Source organism: Lemur catta, chromosome 3 (assembly GCF_020740605.2).
Source record: "Lemur catta isolate mLemCat1 chromosome 3, mLemCat1.pri, whole genome shotgun sequence".
Classification (NCBI taxonomy): domain Eukaryota; kingdom Metazoa; phylum Chordata; class Mammalia; order Primates; family Lemuridae; genus Lemur; species Lemur catta.
Window position 1 is genome coordinate 52,870,294 of NC_059130.1, and position 23,468 is coordinate 52,893,761.

Here is a 23,468-nt window from a genome sequence, read left to right on the forward strand (position 1 = left end):
AATTCCTGGGCTTATGCAATCCTCCTACCTCAGCCTCCCACGTAGCTGGGACTACAGGTGTGTACCACCATGCCCAACTAATTTTTCTATTTTTGGTAGAGAGAGAGTCTCGCTCTTGCTTAGGCTGATTTCGAACTCCTGACCTCAAGCAATCCTCCTGCCTCAGCCTCCCAGAGTACTAGGATTACAGGTATGAATTACTACCTTTTTTTTTTAAGTGAAGCAGAAACCAAGATAATCAGTGAGAGCCAGGATGCGGAAAAGTTGTCAGAGTTTTGAAAGACGAGACAAAGGAGTAAAACAATCTTTTACAAGAGTAAAAATCATTATGATTACCAGGCAGCATTAAGGGAACACTTAAAGTTTGAAGATAAGAATTTAAAGCAAAACTAGTCAAAATGGTTATATTTTTCTCCAGGCTCTATAAAGATGCAGGCATGGAGTAGTCTGAGTTGAACATACTCAGTACTGCATATCACAAGTACAGTGGTAAGGAAGTTGTGGGCATATGCAAATTAGTGATTTTAATGACTAACTAGAATTTAAGCCTGGTAAAGAAAAAAGTGAAGGCATCAGAGAATGGAGACAGTGGTGAAACCAATGGATTAGAGGTCCTGGTTGGGTCAAAGAATTGTTGGATTTGGGGTTTTAGAGTGAATGAGGCAATAACATAGTGGTAGATACATAATATTCAGGTTTTGGAGAAACTGCAGATATTGGAAATGATAAGGTCTAGGGTAAACCATGGAAGTGAATGGCGAGGTATGTTAGAGATCAGGATCATTAGAGGACAGGAATTTAAAAAAATATGAAGTCAAGCTGTCCGAAGAATCAGCTAGATATATATTGAAATCTCCAAGAATAATGACACGAGTGGTAATGGAGACAGCAAGTCAGGTGGTCTATAGGTGCCAGAAACAGAGAGGAATGATATGATCTGATGACATGAGGTTCATGGAGTATAATAATACACTACCTCAGGCCTTGACTCTGGGTACAAGAGCTACAGGGAAAAGTTTTTATTTTAGAGGGCTACAGGGGAAGAAGCAATGTTCTCAGGGGAGTGTCAGGTTTCTGTCACAGCAAGAGAAAAGAAGTAGTGAATATAGGGGCTGTCTCTCAGAATGGACTATGAATTCCAAAAGGCACAGTAGAAGTCTTTCAGAAGTTAGGATAGGGTGAGAGAAAGAAACAGAACATATGGAGAGCTTTTTGGGAATCAGTGTGAGAAATGAAAGTTGACCTGTAAATATAGGGCTTCCTGTGGTGTCTGGCATAAATAAGGATAAAGTTATAATATGATTAGTCTTTGTGAACTCAAGGTAGACTACTATGTTAGTGGGTAAACACCTATCAACAGAAGAAAGAAAGTCTGAAGAACTATGGTCTATTAGCCTTAAACATGGAACACCCGCTTGACCCTGCTGAGAGGGTGGAGGACAGTTAGGGAAGCAAGTTGCTACTCTGAGAACAAAGGACCCCTGTCAATGGGGGAGAGGGAACCTAGGAACATGTGGTTTCAGCTTCAGTGCAGGAAATTAGAATCTTTAGATTTGATTTAATCTAAAGGTGATACCCAGGCATTAGTATACTTTACAAGCTCCTCAGGTGATTTTAATGCTCAATCAAGACTTAGAACCACTGTTATATTTTATTAAGTTACTCCCTTCCATGTACAATTAGATCCCCTGAAAGTTTCCTCTATTTGAGTACATTTTTGCCTGCAATTTTTAATGTTATTTACAATTTAACAGTTGTTGAGTGTCTATAAGGTATAACGAACTGTGCTAGTTGTGTAGGACGCTAAAATAAACCAGATATGATCCTTGTCCTAAGGAACTTACAATACAGTAGGAAGGTTAAAGTATTAAATTATTAATACCAAAAAAAAAGCCATGAAGGATACAAGGGAGATACCAACAAAATGCTCCAGGAACACAGACTATGGAAAAATTAATCCCTCAAGCAAATGCTCCATTGAACATTATCTGATTTTGAAACTCAGATGCTACTGACACTGAAATGGAAATGTAAATAAAACTAACACATTCATATTTTACCTGGCAGAACCAGTAAGCTCAATAACTTTTTGCCTTTTCAAATCTGCTTCATGTGCAGCTGATTCACATTTCTCTTCCATTTTTCTCAATTTTTCAGCTGAACTTTCCCTTTGTTTTTGAAGCTCTTGTTCCAATTTTGATACCTTGTAAAGCAGTTTTCAGTAAGTCTTTTAAATTCAATCACAGCTCAACATTATTCAGACAAAAGATACCTTTATAAATATGTAGGCTAGCTTATCATCCAGTTTCAAGATACATCATAAAATACAAAGTACAGACCAGGAAGCAATATTTTGAAAATATAAAAGCACAACTTACTTTTTAATAATAAAGATATTTCACATACATATTATAATTTAGTGAAGTGGCCACACTGTAACACTAAAGTGTCATGAAGTATTATAAAAATTTAACAAAATAGTAGTAAATGTTCCCCTTTTTATTGTCCCTATATGAAATGTTCTTTCTTCTTGTCAGCCATTCCTTCCTTTCCTTTTTCACAAATTGGCTTATTCAATGAAGGATTCTTAGATTCCCATCCAATCTAAAACATTACAACTTACATTTGCTCACATCATAACCATCATAAATTATTCATTCTTCCTCTGTTCTACTACATACGATAAAAGAGGTATTCTTTCTCCTATATAAGACAAATTCCTTCACAGGTGTTCTGGATTCAATTCCTACCCAATTTCTCAGGAACCTCATACTACTGACTATCTCTGCTCTCTCCTGTACCTTCACTCTCTATACCTTTTTTTTTTTTTTTTTGAGACAGGGTTTTACTCTGTCACCCTGGCTAGAGTGCAGTGGTGTCATCATAGCTCACTGCAACCTCAAACTTCTGGGCTCCAGCAATCCTCCTGCCTCAGCCTCCTAAATAGCTGGGACTACAGGAGCATGCCTGGCTAATTTTTCTATTTTTTGTAGAGATGGGTTCTTGCTCTTGCTCTTGCTCTTGCTCTTGCTCAGGCTGGTCTGGAACTCCTGGCCTCAAGTGATTCTCTGGCCTCGGCCTCCCAAAGTGCTAGGATTACAGGCATGAGCCACCATGCCCAGCCTTTTATATTGTTTTTATATATCAGCATTTAAACATGTTCAAGACTTTCCCATTATAAAAAAACTTTTCTTCATATCCCTACTTTCCTCTGCCTACCACCCTTCCTTTCTTCTCACTCATAGCCCAACTTCTCAGAGTTTTCTATGCTTGCTGTATCACTGTCTCACTTTTCATTCATTCTTCAACCCATAGCAATCAGGCCATTCCATAGAAACTGCGATTATATCACCAGTGCAGTGACCCCTAAGTTGCTAATTTCAATGGACATTTCCCAACCCTCATTTTACTTGGCATTGATTCCAGCAGCCCATGACACTAATTGTCATTCCTTCCATCACAAAATACTTTGGCTTCTATGTATCACATGCCTCAGGGATTCAAGTCAATCTTCCCTCTTCTCATTACAAATTATCTCCCTAGTAACCTCAGTCTCTTATGTCTTCAATGAACATTTATATGACTGTGATCTCAAAGTTAACCTCTTGCTTCTAACCTTAATATCTTCCTTGTTCTTCTAAAATCCCTCACTTTAGAAGTAAATATAGATTATAATCCATTAATATCTACCCCTTCACCTCAAGTTCCAAGAATAAAATTAAAACACTACCCAGGTAAAAAGGGAAGGAAACCAAGGAAGATCTACTTTCTTAATTCTTTTTTTCTTTTTTTACCTTTTTTTAGCCTCCATTTCCCAGTGATGAGATACCTACTTAATTCTTGATTAAACAGCACACACAAAAACAGAAAGAATCTAAAGATGTGTAATAATGTGAAAGGATCCAAAATGGAACCTACGCAAAATGGAATATGAATGAAAGGAAGAAAGAATATACACTAGAAAAGTTACTCTAAATACCGAAGAAATTTTTAGATATAAACTTCTACAGACCCTCAAAGAAAAAGAGAAGACAAAATCTTTTAAAAAAAAGACCACAAAGAAATAAAATCACCAAATAAAAAACACAAATAAATGGTAGAGTTAAGGGGGAAAAAACAAAAAACAGAAGAAAACCACAAAACCATATTAATAATAGAAATATTAATAGAAAACAACCTTAAAAGGAACAAGAATCATAGTCAATTCTGCAAAAACCAATCAGTGACAAAGGATTTGGGTGAGATGAAGAAATGCTTCAGGATGAAGCTGTATAGCAGGCATAGCAAGCAATAGGTCTAGACTTTAACAAAAGGGATGGAGAGCCATAGGCGTGTATCTCTAAAAAAGAAGATACAGAATACCTGCCTGATGTATTTAAATGTAGAGAGAACAGGCTGAGGATGAATTCAGAATAAGTAAATAAAAGACCATTCATAGACAAAAAGTTAAGGTATAGTCCATACAAATGACCCTAAAGGCAAGGTACAGTAATATTACAGGTGACTATCATTTTCTAATTTATATATTTCTATAAGTTTGACTTCATTTATAAAGAGAAAAACTAAATAAAAATGTGAAATATCTGTCAAAAGAATTCAGATAAATTTGGCAATGAATGAAAGAAAAAAGATTAGATTTTAGTATAAAATTCCCTAGGATTCATTGAAACAATGATTTATTTTTAGAACTAAGTAGCAGTGGTATTTTCCTTTGGGATTTTTATTTTAGTGCATTACTTTGCCATTTCTTTAGGGAATATCACAGCACATCCTGATCCAAAAAGGAGAAATTAGAAGGAATAATGATTCAGATAGGTATTATATTTACATCTAAGAAGAAAAAAGAGATTGGATAAAGTCATCTAAATTATAACTACATCATATGGAATGACAAACACGTAATCACAGTATTAGAGATGAAGATCTGATTATATAGCAATAGAACTTTATTACAATATAGAATATTTATTATAATGTGAAAACTTTGAGGTTAAACAGCAATTTATACAACTAACCAAAAATCTCTTCATGATTTTTAAAATTTCTGTTTCATGCAAATAAAATTGTATACGGCCAATATTATATACCTGTTTTTCAAGTTTAGTTTGAATATCTTCCAGCTCTCCATTTCTAATTGTCTCTTGTTGCAACATTTGCTGCTGTTGCTGAAGAGTATGTTGTAGAATAACATTTTGCTCAGAGGTCTCTTGAAGACTGTGATTTTTTAACTTTAGCTCTTTCTGTAAACAATATACCTAACAAATATACATATTTCTCATTACAATGAAATGTTTCAAATAAAAAGCAATATAATGTCGAAACTGGCTTCCTTATTGGATTATAATCCCCACTTCTCACATGGAACAATTGTATTCATGGCTATAGTTTGCCATATGGAAGGGCAGGGTTCATTTCTCTGATGGGGAGATGTATTAGAAGGGCTTCCTTATAGGACTGGCTCTTGGCTGGTGTCTGGGAAGGTGGCTTTTGAAATACTCTTAAGTGGTAAGATCGTTTTGGCTGGCTGAGACAATGAAACATGCTTTCTTTCTGGGAGTCTGGAATTTTGATACCTGTAGGCTGCTCATTGTTCCTTTGTGACCAGATCCTAATAAAAACCCTGAGCTTTGAGTCATAAGTAAGCTTCCTTGGGCAGAAACACATGTTGCCACATTTCACTGCCACAAAAAAGAACATGTTCTGTTTTACCCCTACCACAAGGAGGGAAGAACACAGGCAGCCATGGATTTCTCTACATTCTGGTTCTTTCACCCTTACTAATGATAAATTATAGCCATGAAAACACTGTATAATGTTAGGTGCTATTCATTATAATACATTATTGTTGCTATTATTGCTTTTGTTTATAAAATAATATCCCAGAAAAGTACTCCTGAATATTCATGCTCCAGAAGGGACATAAAGGAATGACAATACCAACTAAGAAATTTCACTCATTCACTCCAAATATTTAGGACCTGAATTTACTGGTCTCCAAAATTGCTTTAAAAGATACCTTTAAAGTTATCTGGGAGCATATATTAAGAAGGAAAATAAATGCCATTTTATCCTAGTAACCCAAATTCTAAAATCTGCCAGCAGAAATTATTTTTAAAATAGTATCAACAATGAAGGGTAATTTAAAATATATTTTATAATATTCTTTTCTCCCAAAGTAAAAGGAGGATTTAATAAGTGATGATACATCAATCATTTAAATTATGTAACCATTTAAAATAATTAAAAAGATAGTAGCAAACACAAAAATTTACAAAGTTTTAAAAAATCACACATTTCATTAATTATGAAAAATATAAATGCAAATAGAAAAATGAAAACTGAAGTATTAGAAAGTGGGTTGTAGTTCCTTAAAAGTTTTCTTATTGTTGTTTATGTAATAAATTTTTTTAAATGAAGGAAAATAAAGCCATTCCTTTAAAGCAAAGAATGTTTACCATAAATATCATTCCAGAAGAAAGTATTTTAAAATCCTTAAAATAAACAGTGGAAAAGAATCATGACTTGCTTCTTTTTTCTAGTTACCCAAATAGTTGAACATTCAGGAGCATCATCAAGGCCTTCGGGGCCAAATATTCTTTGCTCATAAAGAGAAGCTCTTACATTTCAGATTTCTTTATTATATGATGATGTTATAAACTTGGAGCAACCCTAGATATCACAGGCAACTAACCAATTTCTAATCCTACTATGCTCCTTTTTTATGCTAATCTGTTTTAGTTAACTTTCATCTGACTGTATGAAAATAATTTAGTGCAAATATGTGTCAGTAGCACCTGTTTTCACTAGTCGCTCTTGACAAAACTGCAGATCACACTTCTGCAGTGGTTTATTTTAGATAAAACTGACTTGCCTACAAGATAGGTTTAAATACTATTTTGTCTTTATTGGAACATCCTGCCTCACACTTAGTTTTCTATTCAGAGAAAAAAATGGACAAAATATTAAAATAAGACAAAATAGAAGAAAACAAGATAAGACTTCATCAAAACTCCAAGTAAGTCATATCACACAATAACAAGAAAATTTTATTTCAGTAATCTAACCACTGGCAAAATTTCAAGTACATATATTAAAGTATCTAATGTTAGTTGTATTACAAATATTAATGCACAAAATACAACCTGGTACCAGGAAAGGATGCAACAAAAAAAGAAAACTACAGACCAATATCCCTTATGAATATAGATGCAAAAATTCTCAATAAGATCCTAGCAAATCAAATCCAAGTGCTTATCAAAAAAATAATCCATCATGACCAAGTGGGCTTCATCCCAGAGATGCAGGGATGGTTTAACATACGCAAATCTATAAATGTAATTCACCACATAAATAGAAGCAAAAATAAAGATCATATGATCCTCTCAATAGATGCAGAAAAAGCATTTGACAAAATTCAACACCCTTTTATGATAAGAACACTTAACAAAATAGGCACAGACGGGGCCTATCTAAAAATGATACAAGCCATATATGACAAACCCACAGCCACCATCATACTGAATGGGGAAAAACTGAAAGCATTCCCACTTCGAACTGGAACCAGACAAGGCTGCCCACTGTCCCCATTACTTTTCAACATAGTATTGGAAGTCCTTGCGAGAGCTATCAGGCAAGAGAGCAGAATCAAGGGAGTCCAAATAGGGAAAGAAGAGATCAAACTCTCACTCTTTGCTGATTATATGATGTTATATCTAGAAAACCTCAAGGATTCAACCAAGAGACTCCTGGAATTGATCAATGAATTCAGTAAAGTCTTGGGATACAAAATCAATACACACAAATCAGAGGCATTCATATATGCCAATAACAGTCAAACGGAGAACCAAATTAAGGACTCAATACCCTTCAAAATAGCAACAAAGAAAATAAAATACCTAGGAATATATTTAACTAAGGAGGTAAAGGACCTCTATAGGGAGAACTACGAAACACTGAGGAAGGAAATCGCAGAACATGTAAATAGGTGGAAAACCATACCATGCTCGGGGATTGGAAGAATCAACATTGTTAAAATGACTATACTGCCCAAAGTTATCTACAGATTCAATGCAATCCCTATTAAATTACCAACATCATTTTTCACAGGTATAGAAAGAATAATTTTACGCTTTGTGTGGAACCAGGGAAGACCCCGTTTAGCTAAAGCAATTTTAAGCAACAAAAACAAAATGGGAGGTATTAATTTGCCAGACTTCAAACTATACTACAAAGCTGTGATTATTAAAACTGCTTGGTATTGGCACAAGTGCAGGGACACAGACCAATGGAACAGAACAGAAAATCCAAATATAAAACCATCCTCATATAGCCATCTAATCTTTGACAAAGCAGACAAAAACATACTCTGGGGAAAAGATTCCTTATTTAATAAATGGTGCTGGGAAAACTGGATAGCCACATGTAGAAGACTAAAACAGGACCCACAGCTTTCACCTCTCACAAAAATCAAATCACGGTGGATAACAGACTTAAATCTTAGGGGGGAAACTATTAGAATTCTAGAAGAAAATGTAGGAAAGACTCTTACAGACATTGGTCTAGGCAAAGAATTTATGAAGAAAACCCCTAAGGCAATCACAGCAACAACAAAAATAAACAAATGGGACCTGATTAAATTAAAAAGCTTCTGCACAGCCAAAGAAACAGTCATGAAAATAAACAGACAGCCTACAGAATGGGAAAAAATTTTCGCATACTACACATCAGATAAAGGACTGATAACAAGAATCTATTTAGAACTCAGGAAAATCAGCAAGAAAAAATCAAACAACCCTATCAAAAAGTGGGCAAAGGACATGAATAGAAATTTTTCAAAAGAAGATATAAGAATGGCTAACAAACATATGAAAAAATGCTGAACATCCCTAATCATCAGGGAAATGCAAATCAAAACCACAATGAGATATCACTTAACTCCAGTGAGAATGGCCTTTATCAAAAAGTCCCTAAACAACACATGTTGGCGTGGATGCGGAGAGACGGGAACACTCATACACTGCTGGTGGGACTGCAAACTAGTGCAACCCCTGGGGAAAGCATTATGGAGATACCTTAAACAGATTCAAGTAGACGTACCATTCGATCCAGCAATCCCATTATTGGGCATCTACCCAGAAGAACAAAAGTCATTCTATAACAAAGACACCTGTACCCGAATGTTTATAGCAGCACAATTCACAATTGCAAAGAAGTGGAAACAACCCAAGTGCCCATCAATCCATGAATGGATTAGTAAACTGTGGTATATGTATACCATGGAGTATTACTCAGCTATAAGAAATAACGGTGATACAACATCACTTTGGTTCTCCTGGAGAGAATCAGAACCCATTATATTAAGTGAAGTATCCAAAGAATGGAAAAACAAGCATCACATGTACTCACCAGAAAATTGGTTTCCCTGATCATCACCTAAATGCACATCGGGGAAGGATACCAATTGGATATCAGACTGAGACGGGGCGGGGTGGGGGGGGATGGGTGTATGCCTACATGATGAGTGCGTTGTGCACTGTCTGGGGAATGGTCACGTTTGAAGGTGCTGACTCGGGGAGGTAGGGGGTAGGGGGAGGAGATGGAGGTATGACTACATGGTGAGTGCCATGTGCACTGTCTGGAGAATGGACACGCTTGAGGCTCTGACTCAGGGGGATGGGCGGGACATAGACAATGTATATAACCTGAACTTATATACCCCCATGATGAGCTGAAATAAAAAAAAAAAAAAAAAAAAAAGGCATGCTAAGCAAATAATAATATGTATTTTAGCTAAAAAAAAAAAAAAAATACAACCTGGTACCTATATGTTTATTTATTTTTTACAGTCCAGCAAGCTAAGAATATCAAATTTATGCTGACATTTCATTGCACTGTCCTTTAACTTGCAGTTGACTTTATATTAAAAGTAAATACAGAATAAACTGTTTCTACATTATATTCACTAATGTATTACTCTATTCCCAGAGAATTTATTTTATAATTAAAGTCAATAAGAAAGTAGAATTTAGATTATAAAATCTACTTTACACTAAACTTTGTCTAGTATTAATGTGTATCCAAAGTAGAAGCACTCTAATAACTGTTGCTTAAAAATAAAACACAGAAATACGATATGATCCCAGCTTCTCAAAATTTAAGTCCATCAAATTAAATAAAGATATTTATCAATGATCGATATTATTGAATAAATTCTTTATGAAGAAAATATTTAGGCTTATTCATATCTATCTAGTATTTATTTTCTTCTATCATGTTGACAACATAATTTTGCATCAACATATAACTTTATCATTTTTAAAAGCATTTAAAAATTTTTTCATATTAAGTTATAATATTTTCCAAAAATTCAGAACCCCAAAGTCAGTATTATTTTAAACATAAATATATTTATTTTGCCATCTGGAAAAGAATATATGCCTGAGGCAAAAATTCAGAGGACTATATATTAGCTTTCTATGATGGATAATCAACATGTAGTTTTCACATCTGGCTAAGTTTCCACCATTATGCTCTAGGGCCACTTAATTATTCAGCTAGCTATACGATTTGGGTATATTCACTGACTTAAAAGATTAAAACATCTTTATAACATCATCTATTATTAACAGAATAGATGCGCTATGAATCAAATCAGATTTTCTAAAACCTAGCTATATATAATGAAAACCTTACAACTCTGTTACAAGGTATTAATTATATTAACCAGCATTAAAAAGTTTTATAAGACATTACAATCTGCTCTAAAGACAAGTAAGTCAAAAGTAAATGGTACTTGGATTCTTCTCCATGTTTCTTATCAATACACATGGACAAGTGACAGATGATTTTCTAAGTAAGTAACCCAATGCATGTACAGTAGAGCTAATAATTCAGCAGCAATAAATGGGCTTGCAAATCTTTCTAAAGAAAGTTGAATTTCTAAACTTAATTCTCAATCTTTCAGACAAATGGAAAATTTTTGAAGAATTTTAAACCTCTAAATCTAAACAATGTTCTAAGTGTTAATTTAATTCTAAGTGTTTTAAGCATATAATTTTATATTAAAATTACTCTGTAATATTAATAATTTATTGTTCTGGTTCCCTAAAAACAAATAAAAAATTTGAATTTTAAGGTGTCATACTCTATGTTGCATTAAAATAATGTCTGCTCCTAAAAGAATGTAAAATTGGAAGTTACGTGTTACTAGAAAGGTTTTTTGGTTTTAAATACATAAAAATGTATCTCGAAAATAATATGTCAAAAAGAAATCACTTGAAAACTATGCTATCTATAAAAGAAATGTTAATTTACCTCTTCAGATTTCTTCTTTAGCTGTTTTTCAAACTTTTCCTTATTTCCTTCCAATTGACTTAAATGCAAGGCAAGTTCTTCTTTACAAATGTCTAATGCTGAATCTAGTTGTCTGACCTAAGCAGGAAAAAAGTGGGGGGAAAAAAAAAGAAAATCAACTAATATTAAGGAATGCTTATTATTATTATATGCTCAATAATGTTACCTCACTGCTTCAAACAGTGAATATTCAGTCCTACTTAGGATATAAAATGCTATTACAGAAGAGATTTATTGAGAAAATTCATTCTTCACTGCAAACTGAGGAACCAAAGAGGAAACCAGGGAATGGAATCCAGAAGAATAAACAAGAGTTGAAGAAGTAGAGAAGGACATTCCAGGAAGAGGGAATATGCTCAGAAGTAAGACACTGTGAGAGAGAATGGTGAGAAGCTGGCAAGAGTTTAGGGTATTAAGAGTATGAATTTGTTGGATATGGTTACTTGGGAGCTAAGATTGACAACACAGACTGGGGACAACTGTCAAGAACCTGTAGGCCAAACACCCTAGAACACTTTCTTTAAAAGGTAAGTAGTATTTGAGCCTATGTCTTAAGCCACCTTGACTAAGAAAAATAGGAAAATCAGTACAAACTAGTGCATTGCTAATGATGCTAAGGAGAAAATATTTTGGAATGCTGAAGTTATTAAGAAAATGAAAATTTTTGTCAGCTAGAAAAAAACTGAGAAGGCTTTTTTGCTTTGAATCAGTGAAAACATTTTCAGAAAGGTAGCACTTAAACTTGGTTCAAGTGTTCATACAGCTATAAATGGTTTATACTATCAATATTATAAAGCAACTCAAATTCAGTAAGTTTTTTTTCAAAAAGTTAGTTTAAGGCTCATAATTTGCATACATGCTCCATATCCCATCTCTTAATAAGATTCTTGTCTTGTTCCTTTCTTTTCCTGATTGTAATTTTGAGCTTCTTAGGGGTGTTTTATCTCTTAATAATAATAAAATTCCAGCAAGCAGTCTTGAAAGCATGAAAGAAATCTCAGCAAGGAGAAAAAAAGAAAAATGTACCCTCTTGCAGATACTATTCTACATCAGGAAATTATCCTTGCAACTCTTATTTCTAAAAAGGGAATGTTGTTAAGACACACAGTTTTCCAAGATTGTCCCTATAGCCTGTGCATGTAACCATTAACAGCTAAAAAGTCTGTAAGTCTGAATGACTTTGTTAATAAACTGTTGCCCTAGTAATAATTTTTAAATTAACATTTGCTTTATGAAGGTATAAATACCTCTAAGTTTTCTTTCTGAAACAAGAGAATGGGCATTGCTGCTTGTATCATCTTCCACACAGAGAGAAAAAAATAAACTCTATGATTATGTCAGAACTCACTACCTGATAATTAACAACATAGTAACTCATTTAGTCAGGCAAGGTTCATCACTAGATGTTAAAACCATTGGTTATAAGGTTATTAAGGAACAGGACATTCACATGGCCTCAAAGAATCACCCCAGAGTTTGTTTACCAATGACAAAATCGTGCCCTTAAAATAGTAAAATATGGCAGTCACCACCTTAAAATAAGATGTCATAAAGAACCAACCTTTTACTTGCATAATCCTGAAAGTGTCTCCTTAAATTTTGTGCCAGGGGCATCTCACTTGATTCACTTTAGTCCCAGGACTAGGGAATGGCTAGATATTCAGCAAGTCTAACAAACTTCCAGGCAGTGTTGATCCTGACAGTCCATAGACCATGCTTTGAGCAGCAAGGCTATAAAGACCTTTTTTAATTCATTGGGAAAATTTCAGTATGGACTTTGTATTAAATGATGTTATTAAATTAATATTGGCTTTCTCTGGTGTGTAGTGGTAGTATGGCCACATAGAGGAAAGTTTCTGTTCAAAGAAGATGCATGTTTAACTATTAAAGATGTAAAGTATTATGATATGTAACCTCCTCTCAGGTGGTCTGGCAAAAAGGAAGTGGGGGGGGTGCACATGTGTGTACAGAGTTGAAGTAAGTATAGCCAGAGTTTAAAAGACAGTGAATCTAGATGAGGGGTACCCAGATGTTCCCTGTACTATTCTTTCAATTTTTTTGTGGGCTTGAAATTTTTAAAAATAAATCTAATTAGAAATTAATAAATCAATTAAAACTAATAAATAATTAACAAAAATCCACTACTCTGTTGAGTTTCTTATTTGAACAAAGAGTTTGAAAGTTTGAATCTCATACAAATAAAGATCTTCTTACACTGTATATAAACCACTTGCAAATATAGATCTATATATATATATGCATATGAATGAATGAAATCAAAACAAAAAACACCGCTCTGCTGAACCAAAGAATCTCCTCAGATGCACAGTCTGGGGACAACCAGCTGGGGCTATAGGCTAAGCATCTTCAATAAAAGCATTTAAGTTCTTCATTTATTTTCCACTTAAGACTTTCCTTGGGGGAAACAAAAAAGAATCCAGAGTAGAAAATAAAAGGAAAACAAAAGAAAAGAAAAAAATAAATCTCTGAATCCAAGAAGCACTTTCTCAATTTTCGACTTAACACCAGGTAACAATTTGTTTAATTTATTGGTTTCTTACAATGACATAACATCTTACCCCAGTTAGAATGGCCACTATTAAAAAGTCAAAAAAAACAATAGATGTTGGTACAGAGGCAGTGAAAAGAGAACACTTATTTATTCACTATTGGTGGGAATGTAAACTAGTACAACCTCTACAGAAATCAGTATGCAGATTCCTCAAAAAACTAAAAGTAGATCTATCATTCAATCCAGCAATTCCTTTACTGAGTATCCACTCAAAGGAAAAAAATCATAATCGACAAGATACTTGTACTCGTATGTTTATAGCAGCAAAATTCACAATCACAAAGATATGGAATCAACCTAAGTGCCCATAAACTGATGGGTAGATAAAGAAAATGTGGTGTATATAGCACGAAATACTACTCAGCCATAAAACAGAATGAAATAATGTCTTTTGCAGCAACGTGGATGGAATTGGAGACCATTATCCTAAGGGAAGTAACTCAGGAACAAAAACCAAATACTACATGATTTCACTTATAAGTGGGAGCTAAGCTATGGGTATATATGGTCATACAGAGTGACATAATGAACACTGGAGACTCAGAAGGGGAGAAGGTGGGAGAGGATGAAGGATGAAAAATTATTTATTGGTACAATGTATACTATTCAGGTGATGGGCACACCCAAAGTCCTTATCTCACCACTATACAACATATCCATGTAACAAAACTCCACTTTTACCCCCTAAATCCATTGAAATAAAAAAAAATTATTGGTTTCTTGTTACTTGTTCAGAACTTCCTTATGAACTTCTCATTCATTAATCATACTTTTATAAGTGATACAATTTTAAGCTGATCCTTATAACTCTCCTATAGATAATCTCTATTTCTTTTGCAAAAACCAAATTGAGGCATGCAGACAGACATGGACTAAAGTCCTGAAAGGATGGTGGAAATGAGATTATCAGGAGCAGAGAAGTAGACTTCAGACTTCTATTTTGCTGCTACAGATATCCTGCATGTTAGAATCATTTAGTATAGCTTGAGTCATAGAATTTTTGCTTCTATATTTCTTCCTCATTTTGATTTTTTTCCCCCAAACAGTAAACCTAGTAAAGGTACTAAGGTAATAAAACCTAACATCATAATTTATTCCTTTGCTGACTTCCTTTCCATCTCTTATCTGGCTACTGACATATGGAAATACCTTACTAGATGACTGCCTAAATATGTTAGGTAGTGGCCGGGCGCAGTGGTTCACGCCTGTAATCCTAGCACTCTGGGAGGCCGAGGCGGGTGGATCGCTCGAGGTCAGGAGTTTGAGACCAGCCTGAGTAAGAGCGAGACCCCGTCTCTACTAAAAAATCGAAAGAAATTATCTGGCCAACTAAAATATATATAGAAAAAATTAGCCGGGCATGGTGGCGCATGCCTGTAGTCCCAGCTACTCGGGAGGCTGAGGCAGTAGGATCGCCTAAGCCCAGGAGTTTGAGGTTGCTGTGAGCTAGACTGACGCCAGGGCACTCACTCTAGCCCGGGCAACAAAGTGAGACTCTGTCTCAAAAAAAAAAAAAAAAAAAAAAAAAATATGTTAGGTAGTTTAATGAAAACCAGACAATAAGTGGCTATATGGGCTTTATTTAATGAAATTATTTCATGCCTACAAACTTTGTATAGTAAAATGATTTTTTAATGATAATGAACTTCAAGGTTATTCATGAGGAAATGAACTGACATAGCATTAAATGTTAGCAGTTTTGGTGAATACTATAGGAATAATTATTGATAAATATATAATTATGTCTATATGGGTACATATGGTCACAAAATGGGTTAAAACAGAATACTGGCAAAAAGGTAAATAATAGCATATTTAAAAAATATATTTTATATTCAAGCTGTATATGACAGAATAAAGGTAATAGCATACTTGGATCTATATTGACACTAAAAATGCAAAGGAGAAAATACTGAATATGTAGCAATTAGTTACACAACTTTGGGTAACTTTGTATGTGCTAAACAGTTTATATAAGTCGTTTCATTTAATCCTCACACTATTGCTCTTCTAGGGTATTGTTATTCCTATTTTACAGATGAAGAAACTAAAGTTTAGAGAGTTTAAATAACCTGGCCAAGGTTACAGTTAGTTAGCACTCTGAAGCCAGAATTGAAATCCAACTTAGCAACAAAACTGACATTTTACCTAGAAATTCTGGATTTACCTCCTAATTAATCTTCTAGCACAACTGGTGAAAACAAGAAAAACCAGATCACTTTTAGTTTCATTGCCTTCCACTTCCTCTGTTAATTCTTTTTTGGTAATGTTAACAAGTAGCATTATAGCTAAAGTTAAACAAAACTTAAAGGTGACTAAAACCTTTTTTAAGAGAAAAAAAGAGGTTAGATAATCTACAAACTAGATTATCAACTATCAAATAATTAAGATAATTCACAATGAAGAAAACATAATTAAAGAAACTAAATTCATTGAGTAAGGTCAAATATTCAGCTCTTAATTGACTTTTATGTATAGAATTTATAAAGAAAAGTAAAAAAGCAACAAGAATTTCTCCAATAAGAAAAAAAAATTAAAGTATTAGCATACTAGCCTTGATTGTTTCTTCAGATACTTGGTTCTGTAATGCTTTCAAAGCTTCATCTTTCTTCATATTTTCCTTTTCCATTTCCTGAAAACATACAGATTGGTAGAAAAAATATAAGTATGAAAATAAACATTTTACCATCAGTAACAGGCTGATTAGATTTAAAGGTATGTTACAGAAACAAAAACTTACCCTTTTACTTTCTGTCAAGAGTCTATCTAGTGATTCAAGATGATGTTGTTTGCACATTATGTCTTGTTGCAACATGGACATAGTCTTTTCTTGTTCTTTAAACTGTTGGTCTTTTTTCTCTAGTTGAGCTTCAAGCTAAACATAAAAACAGGATTAATTTTAATATAATTTTTTTTAAATTTTGAAATAGTTAAATGTAATACATGTGAAGCTACCACTGAAATTACAGATTTTTGCATTTTGCCAAATTTTTTTCAGCTTCTCTCCTTATAAAAGAAATAAAATCACATGCCTATTTCTTCTCCCTTTCCTTCTTCACCCATACCATGCCGAAATTGGTCTCTATCATTCTTTGGTATATTTCATTCTCATATGTTTTTGGTTTGTTTTTTTTTTTTTGAGACAGAGTCTCATTCTGTTGCCTGGGCTAGAGTGCCGTGGCGTCAGCCTAGCTCACAGCAACCTCAAACTCCTGGGCTCAGCGATCCTACTGCCTCAGCCTCCCGAGTAGCTGGAACTACAGGCATGTGCCACCATGCCCGGCTAATTTTTATATATATATATATTTTTAGTTGTCCAGCTAATTTCTTTGTATTTTTTCAGCAGAGACGGGGTCTCACTCTTGCTCAGGCTGGTCTCGAACTCCTGAGCTCAAACAATCCGTCCGCCTCCGCCTCCCAGAGTGCTAGGATTATAGGCGTGAGCTACCGCGCCCAGCCTCTCACACATGTTTTTTGTGTGTCTACAAATAATACGTAATGTAGTTTTCTGCCTTGAAAATTTACATAGATGATATCAATACCTCTAAGTTTTGGCAACTTGCTTTTTTCACTCAATACTGTTTTAGATATTTATCCATGTTCGTATATATGGATTTAGTTCATTTACTTTAATTGAAATACAAAATTCCATTGTAAAAATAAACTACAGTTTGTCTACTCTTCTAAAGAACAGCTAAATATTCTGCTTTTTCATCATTACAACAATGTTGCAATAACATCCTCTGTACATATCTCTTTATGTACATCTGTAACAGTTTCTCTAGCATAGACTATCTAGTAGTAGATTTCCTGGTTATACCACATACACGTTTCCAATTTCATTAGGTATTTCTTTCTAAAGTGCATCAAAATTTATACTTCCATTAGAAATATAAGAATTCTCACTCTTCACAACTTCACCAGTAATTGGTGTTATCAAACTTTTAAAAAACATTTGTGAAGACAAAATATGAAATTACTGAGTATGTGTATATGTATGTATATTTATTACACACATATTACACAGATACATTCAAGTACAGAAATAAGGTGCTGTATCTACTGATCTATATCACACATACATAACACCATATAGTAAGAATATGGCAGCAATAGGGTTAACTAGAAAATATTTACACCAAGGAACTCTGAAAACAATCAAATGAAAACAAATAACACATTAAAAACTAGAGGGCTTTTAAGCAACTTCAGATATTCCAGAAAGGGCAAAAACTGCAACTTAATCATTCCACTAAGCATAGTGAAAAAAATAAATTCTAGGTTCTATTAAACAAGGAGAAGAACATTTTTTTAAAAAGGTATGAAGATACACTCCAACAGATAAAGCCATTTAAAAGAATGTTAAGTATTATTTCAGAAATTTCTCCTAAAACATGAATACAATGAAGGAAATTTTATAAGTAAACAAGATTAAATGATGTTATAACAGATTTTCATAGGCTCTGACTCAATTATCAGAGAATCCCTTTGACAAACTTATCTTGCCAATTCTCTCCAGCACTTCAATATTCAAGCTTTCTTTTTTTTTTTTCTTTTTTTTTGAGACAGGGTCTCTGTCAACCAGGCTGGAGTACAGTAGCAATAATAGCTCACTGTGGCCTTGAATTCCTGGGCTTAAGTGATCCTCCAACCTCAGCCTCCCGAGTAGTTAGTGCTAAAGGCACCACTATGCTCAGCTAGTTTTTAAAAAATGTTTTGCAGAGATGGGGGTCTCACTATGTTGCCCAGGCTGGTCACTAAGTCCTGGACTCAAGCAATGCTCCTGTCTTGGCCTCCCAAAGTGTTGGGATTCCAGGTGCAAGCCACTGTGGCAAGCCCAAGGTTTCAAATATATCTTCCTAGAATTTCTGTCATTCTAAAATTAATCCTTGAAGAATTTATCAGGGATAAACTCATTTGAAAAATATTTATTTTCTAAATGAGTAATTCCTTTTTTGAGAATCTATTATAAAACAATGCAAAATATGAAAAAATAGCTTTAAAGTTTACAAAAAACTAGTCATGATTTTGAAAAACAGGAATAACTCAAATGACATTCTGCGAAATGCAGCTACTAAAAATTATGTTGATATGTGTTTGCATATATATGTATACTACATACATGTAAGTTTGCAAAGATGGTGAGAAACTCATCTGGAAGATACAAATTAAGATTTTAACAATAATTCTAAATGGTAGGTTTTTTTTTAAATTATTTTATATAAACTTGTTTTCTTTGTTGGTACATAGTTCTGAGTTTTAACACATGCATAGATTCATGAAACCCCCACCACAATCAGGATACAGAACAGTTCGGTTCCTTCACCTTCAAAATTCCATGTTGATGCTTCATAGTCAAATTCGCCACCCACCTTAATCCCTGGCAATCACTGATCTGCTGCTCTCCAGCCTATAGCTTTTGACATTTTGAGACTATCATAGAAATGGATAGTTGTAAAATATGCAACATTTTGAAAGAGGCTTCTTTCACTTAGCATATTGTAGATTCACCCATGTTTCTGTATGAATAGTTAGTTCCTTGTTATTACTAACAGGAGGTACTAAAATTTGTTTATCCATTCACCTACTGAAGGACATTGGGTTGTTTACAGTTTGGGGCCATTATGAATAATGTTACTATAAACATTTGTATACAGATTTTAGTGTAAACATAAGTTTTCATTTCTCTAGGATAGATATTTGGGATTATTGGGTCATATGTTAAGTGTATGTTTAACTTTATAAGAAAATGTCCAATTGTTTTCTAGAGTAGCGGTACCATTTTGTATTCCCACTAGCAATATTTGAGGATTCCGACTGTTTTGCATCATGGCCAGCATTTGCTATTGCCAGTCTCTGTTTTCTCTCTCAGCATTCTAATAGGAACATAGTGGTATTTCATTTTGCTTCTAATTTGCATTTCTCCAGTGACTACTCATGTTGAGCATCCTTTCATATGCTTAATTGCCATCTGCATATCTTTTTTGGTGAAGCATCTGTTCAAATCTTTTGCAAATTTAAAAAACTGGGTTGTTTCCTTTTTGATAAATTTTGAGAGTTCTTTATATATGTTGGGCGCAAATTCTTTGTTGTGATTTAGAAATACTTTCTTCCACTCTAGCCTGATTTTCCATTCTCTTAACAGTGTTTTTCACATAAGTTTTAAGTTGATGAATTCCAGTTTAACAATTTTTTCTCTTATAGTGTTTTCAGTGTCATAACTAAGAACTCTTTGCCTAACCTAAGGTCATAAAGATTTTCTCCTATACTTTCTTCTAAGAATTTTAGAGTTTTTAAAATTTCATATTTAAATTTATGACCCATTTTGAATTTTTTATGTAAAGTATACATTGAGGATCCACTTTTTTGCACATGGATGCCAAACTGATCTAGCACCACTGGTTGAAGGACCATCCTTTTTCCATTTTGAATTGCCTTTCTACCTTTGGCAAAAATCAATTGACTATGTTTGCTGGGGCTACTTCTAGACTTGTATATTCTGCTAATACCAATGTTTTGATTACTGCAGCTTTATAGTAAGTATTAAAATCTGGTAGCATGAGTCCTCTAACTTAGGTTTTTTTTTTTTCCTTGAGACAGAGTCTTACTCTGTACCCCCAGCTAGAGTGCAGTACACACACTGGTGTCATCATAGCTCACTGTGCCCTCAAACTCCTGGGCTCAAGCAATCCTCCTGCCTCAGCCTCCTGAGTTAGCTGAGACTACAGGTGCATGCCATGCTGCCAGCTAATTTTTCTATATTTTAGTAGAGATGGGATCTCACTCCTGCTCCGGCTGGTCTGAAACTCCTGAGCTCAAGCAATCCTCCTGCCTCAGCCTTCCAGATTGCTGGGATTACAGGCATGAGCCACCACGCCCAGCCCAATATAGTTGTTTTTCAAACTTGCTCTGGCTGTTCTAGTACCTTTGATTTTCCACTATAAATTTTAAAATCAATTATCTGGCCAGGCATGGTGGCTCATGCCTATAATAGCACTTTGGGAGGGCAGGAGTTTGAGACCAGCCTGGGCAACACAATGAGACTCTATCTATATAAAAAATTTTTTAAAAATTAGCTGGTCATGGTGGCACATGCCTGTAATCTCAGCTCCTCAGGAACCTAAGGCAGGAGATTGGTTGAGCCCAAGAGTTCGAAGATTGCAGTCAACAGTGATTGCGCCACTGCAGCCAGCCTGGTGGACAGAGTGAGAGCCTGTCTAAAATTAAAATAGTGTAAAAGAAATAAAATATGTATACACAAATTGTTACTGGAATTTTAATTAGCAATGCATTACATTTACAGATCTATTTGAGGTGAACTGACATCTTAAAGATACTGAGGCTTCCAACCACAGAAATGATTTTTCTCTCCATTTACTTAGGTTTGCTTTGATTTCTTTCAACATTTTGTAGTTCAGCATACAGATGTTCCACATATTTTGTTATATTTATACCTAAGTTTTACATTTTTGGAGCTATTGTAAACAGTACTACTTTTGAAATTTTGCTTCCCAATTGTTCACTGATGGTATTATACAGAAACACACCTGATTTTTGTACATTAACCTTGTAGCTTATGCCCTTGCTCATTTACCAGTTTTAGAAGATTTTTGTAATTCTTTGTGTAGATAATCATGTTGTCTGCAAACACAGATAGCTTTCCTTCATTCCAATCCAAATTTTTTCTTTAGAGAAACAGTGCCTCTGTCACTTAGGCAGCAGTGCAGTGGCACAATCACAGCTCACTGCAACCTCGAACTCCTGGGCTCAAGCAATCCTCCCACCTCAGCCTCTGCTGGTGAAAAATTCTCTAAGTTGTTCTTCATCTAAGAATGTCTTTATTTTACCTTAATACCTAGAGGAATATTTTTGCTGGATATAAAATTGCATGCAGTTCTTTTCCCCCTTTCAGCACTAAAAAAAAAAAATGTACTTCTGTCTTCTTACCTCTATAATTTTCAGAAAAAATCTGCAGTAATTTTAATTTTTGTTCCCCTAAAGCCAGTGTCATTTATCTCTGGGTGCTTTCAAGATTTTTTGTTTTAGTTTTCAGGAAGGATTTTGATGTGTGTGGAAGATTTTTTTTCTTTATACTCTTTGATCTTGTTGCATGTGTAAATTTATTTCCTTCATCAAATTTGTGATGCTTTCAGTCATTAATACTTCAAATATTTTTCTACAATAATCTCATTCTCCTCTTCTTCTTTGACTCTGATGACATGAATGTTAGACTTTCTGATATTATCCCATTGGACCTCAAGGCCTGTTTAATTATATTCCAAATCTTTTTTTTCTCTCTGGTTGCTCTATATTCAAGTTCACTGACTTTCCTTATATCAGTTCCATTTTGCTAGTTAGCCTATCCAAATTACAGTAGTTCCCCCTAACTGCAGCTTCACTTTCCAAGGTTTAAGTTACCCATGGTCAACCGTGGCCCGAAAACATTAAATGGAAAATTTCAGAAATAAACAATTCATTAGTTTCAAACCACAGGTCATTCTGAGTAGTGAGATGAAATCTCACGCTATCTCACTCTCCAGTGTATCCACACTGTATATACTACCTGCTTGTTACTCACTTAGTAGTTGTCTTGGTTACCAGATCAATTGTCATAGTAGTATAGTGCTCGTGTTCAAGTAATCCTTATTTTACTTAATAATGACCCCAAAGCACAAGAGTAGTGATGCTGGCAATTTAGATATGCCAAAGAGAAGCTATAAAGTGCTTCCTTTAAGTGAAGAGGTGAAAGTTTTTGACTTAATATAGAAAGAAAAAAACTGTATGCTGAAGTTGCTAAGATCTATGGTAAGAACAAATCTATCCATGCAAATGTGAAGGAACAAGAAATTCATGCTAGTTTTGTGGTTGCACCTCAAACTGCAAAAGTTACAGCCACTGTGTATAATAAATGTTTGGTTAAAATGAAAAAGGCAATAAATTTGTGGGTAGAAGATATGAACAGAATACACGTTTTGATTGATAGCAATGTGCTACACCAGAAAGCATTGAGCGTACACAAAGACTTCAGCAAGGGATCCCCTGAAACAAGTGACAACAAATCATTTATAGCAAATAAGCGATGGTTACACAGATTCAGGAATAGGTTTGGACTGAAAAATATAAAAATTACTGAAGAGGCTGCGTCTGCCAATGAAGAAGCTGCTGCCATATTTCTGGCAGAGCTGAAGAAGTTGATTAAGTAGTGCACTCCAGTATTGAAGCCTTGAACTTCCGGGCTCAAGCCATCCTCCTGCCTCAGCCTCCCAAGTTGCTAGAACTACAGGCGCACATCAACATTCCTGGCTAATTTTTCTAATTTTTTTATAGAGACAGGGCCTCATTATGTTGCCCAGGCTGGTCAAATCTTTAGTTGTGATAAAATCAGGCTCTTCTAGAAGATTCCCCAAGAGAACCTATATTCATAAAAGTGCAAAGGAGGCACAAGGGCATGAGAGAAAAAGAGACCACATTCACTTTTATTACAGTATATTGTTATAAGTGTTTTATTTTATTAGTAGTTATTGTTGTTAATCTCTTATTGTGC

General features: G+C 34.5%; 1 protein-coding gene across 1 annotated transcript in view; it reads right to left on the reverse strand.

The window, feature by feature from the left end:
- Nucleotides 1-23,468, reverse strand: part of CCDC18 (coiled-coil domain containing 18) — a 94,866-nt gene that overhangs the window by 31,810 nt on the left and 39,588 nt on the right. Inside the window, exons 14-18 of the mRNA XM_045547516.1 lie at nucleotides 16,665-16,799; nucleotides 16,479-16,556; nucleotides 11,314-11,430; nucleotides 5,088-5,255; nucleotides 2,061-2,203 (exon numbers count right to left, since the gene is read on the reverse strand). Of these exons, the coding sequence (XP_045403472.1) occupies nucleotides 2,061-2,203; nucleotides 5,088-5,255; nucleotides 11,314-11,430; nucleotides 16,479-16,556; nucleotides 16,665-16,799 (641 nt within the window). The remainder of the gene's footprint in view (nucleotides 1-2,060; nucleotides 2,204-5,087; nucleotides 5,256-11,313; nucleotides 11,431-16,478; nucleotides 16,557-16,664; nucleotides 16,800-23,468) is intronic.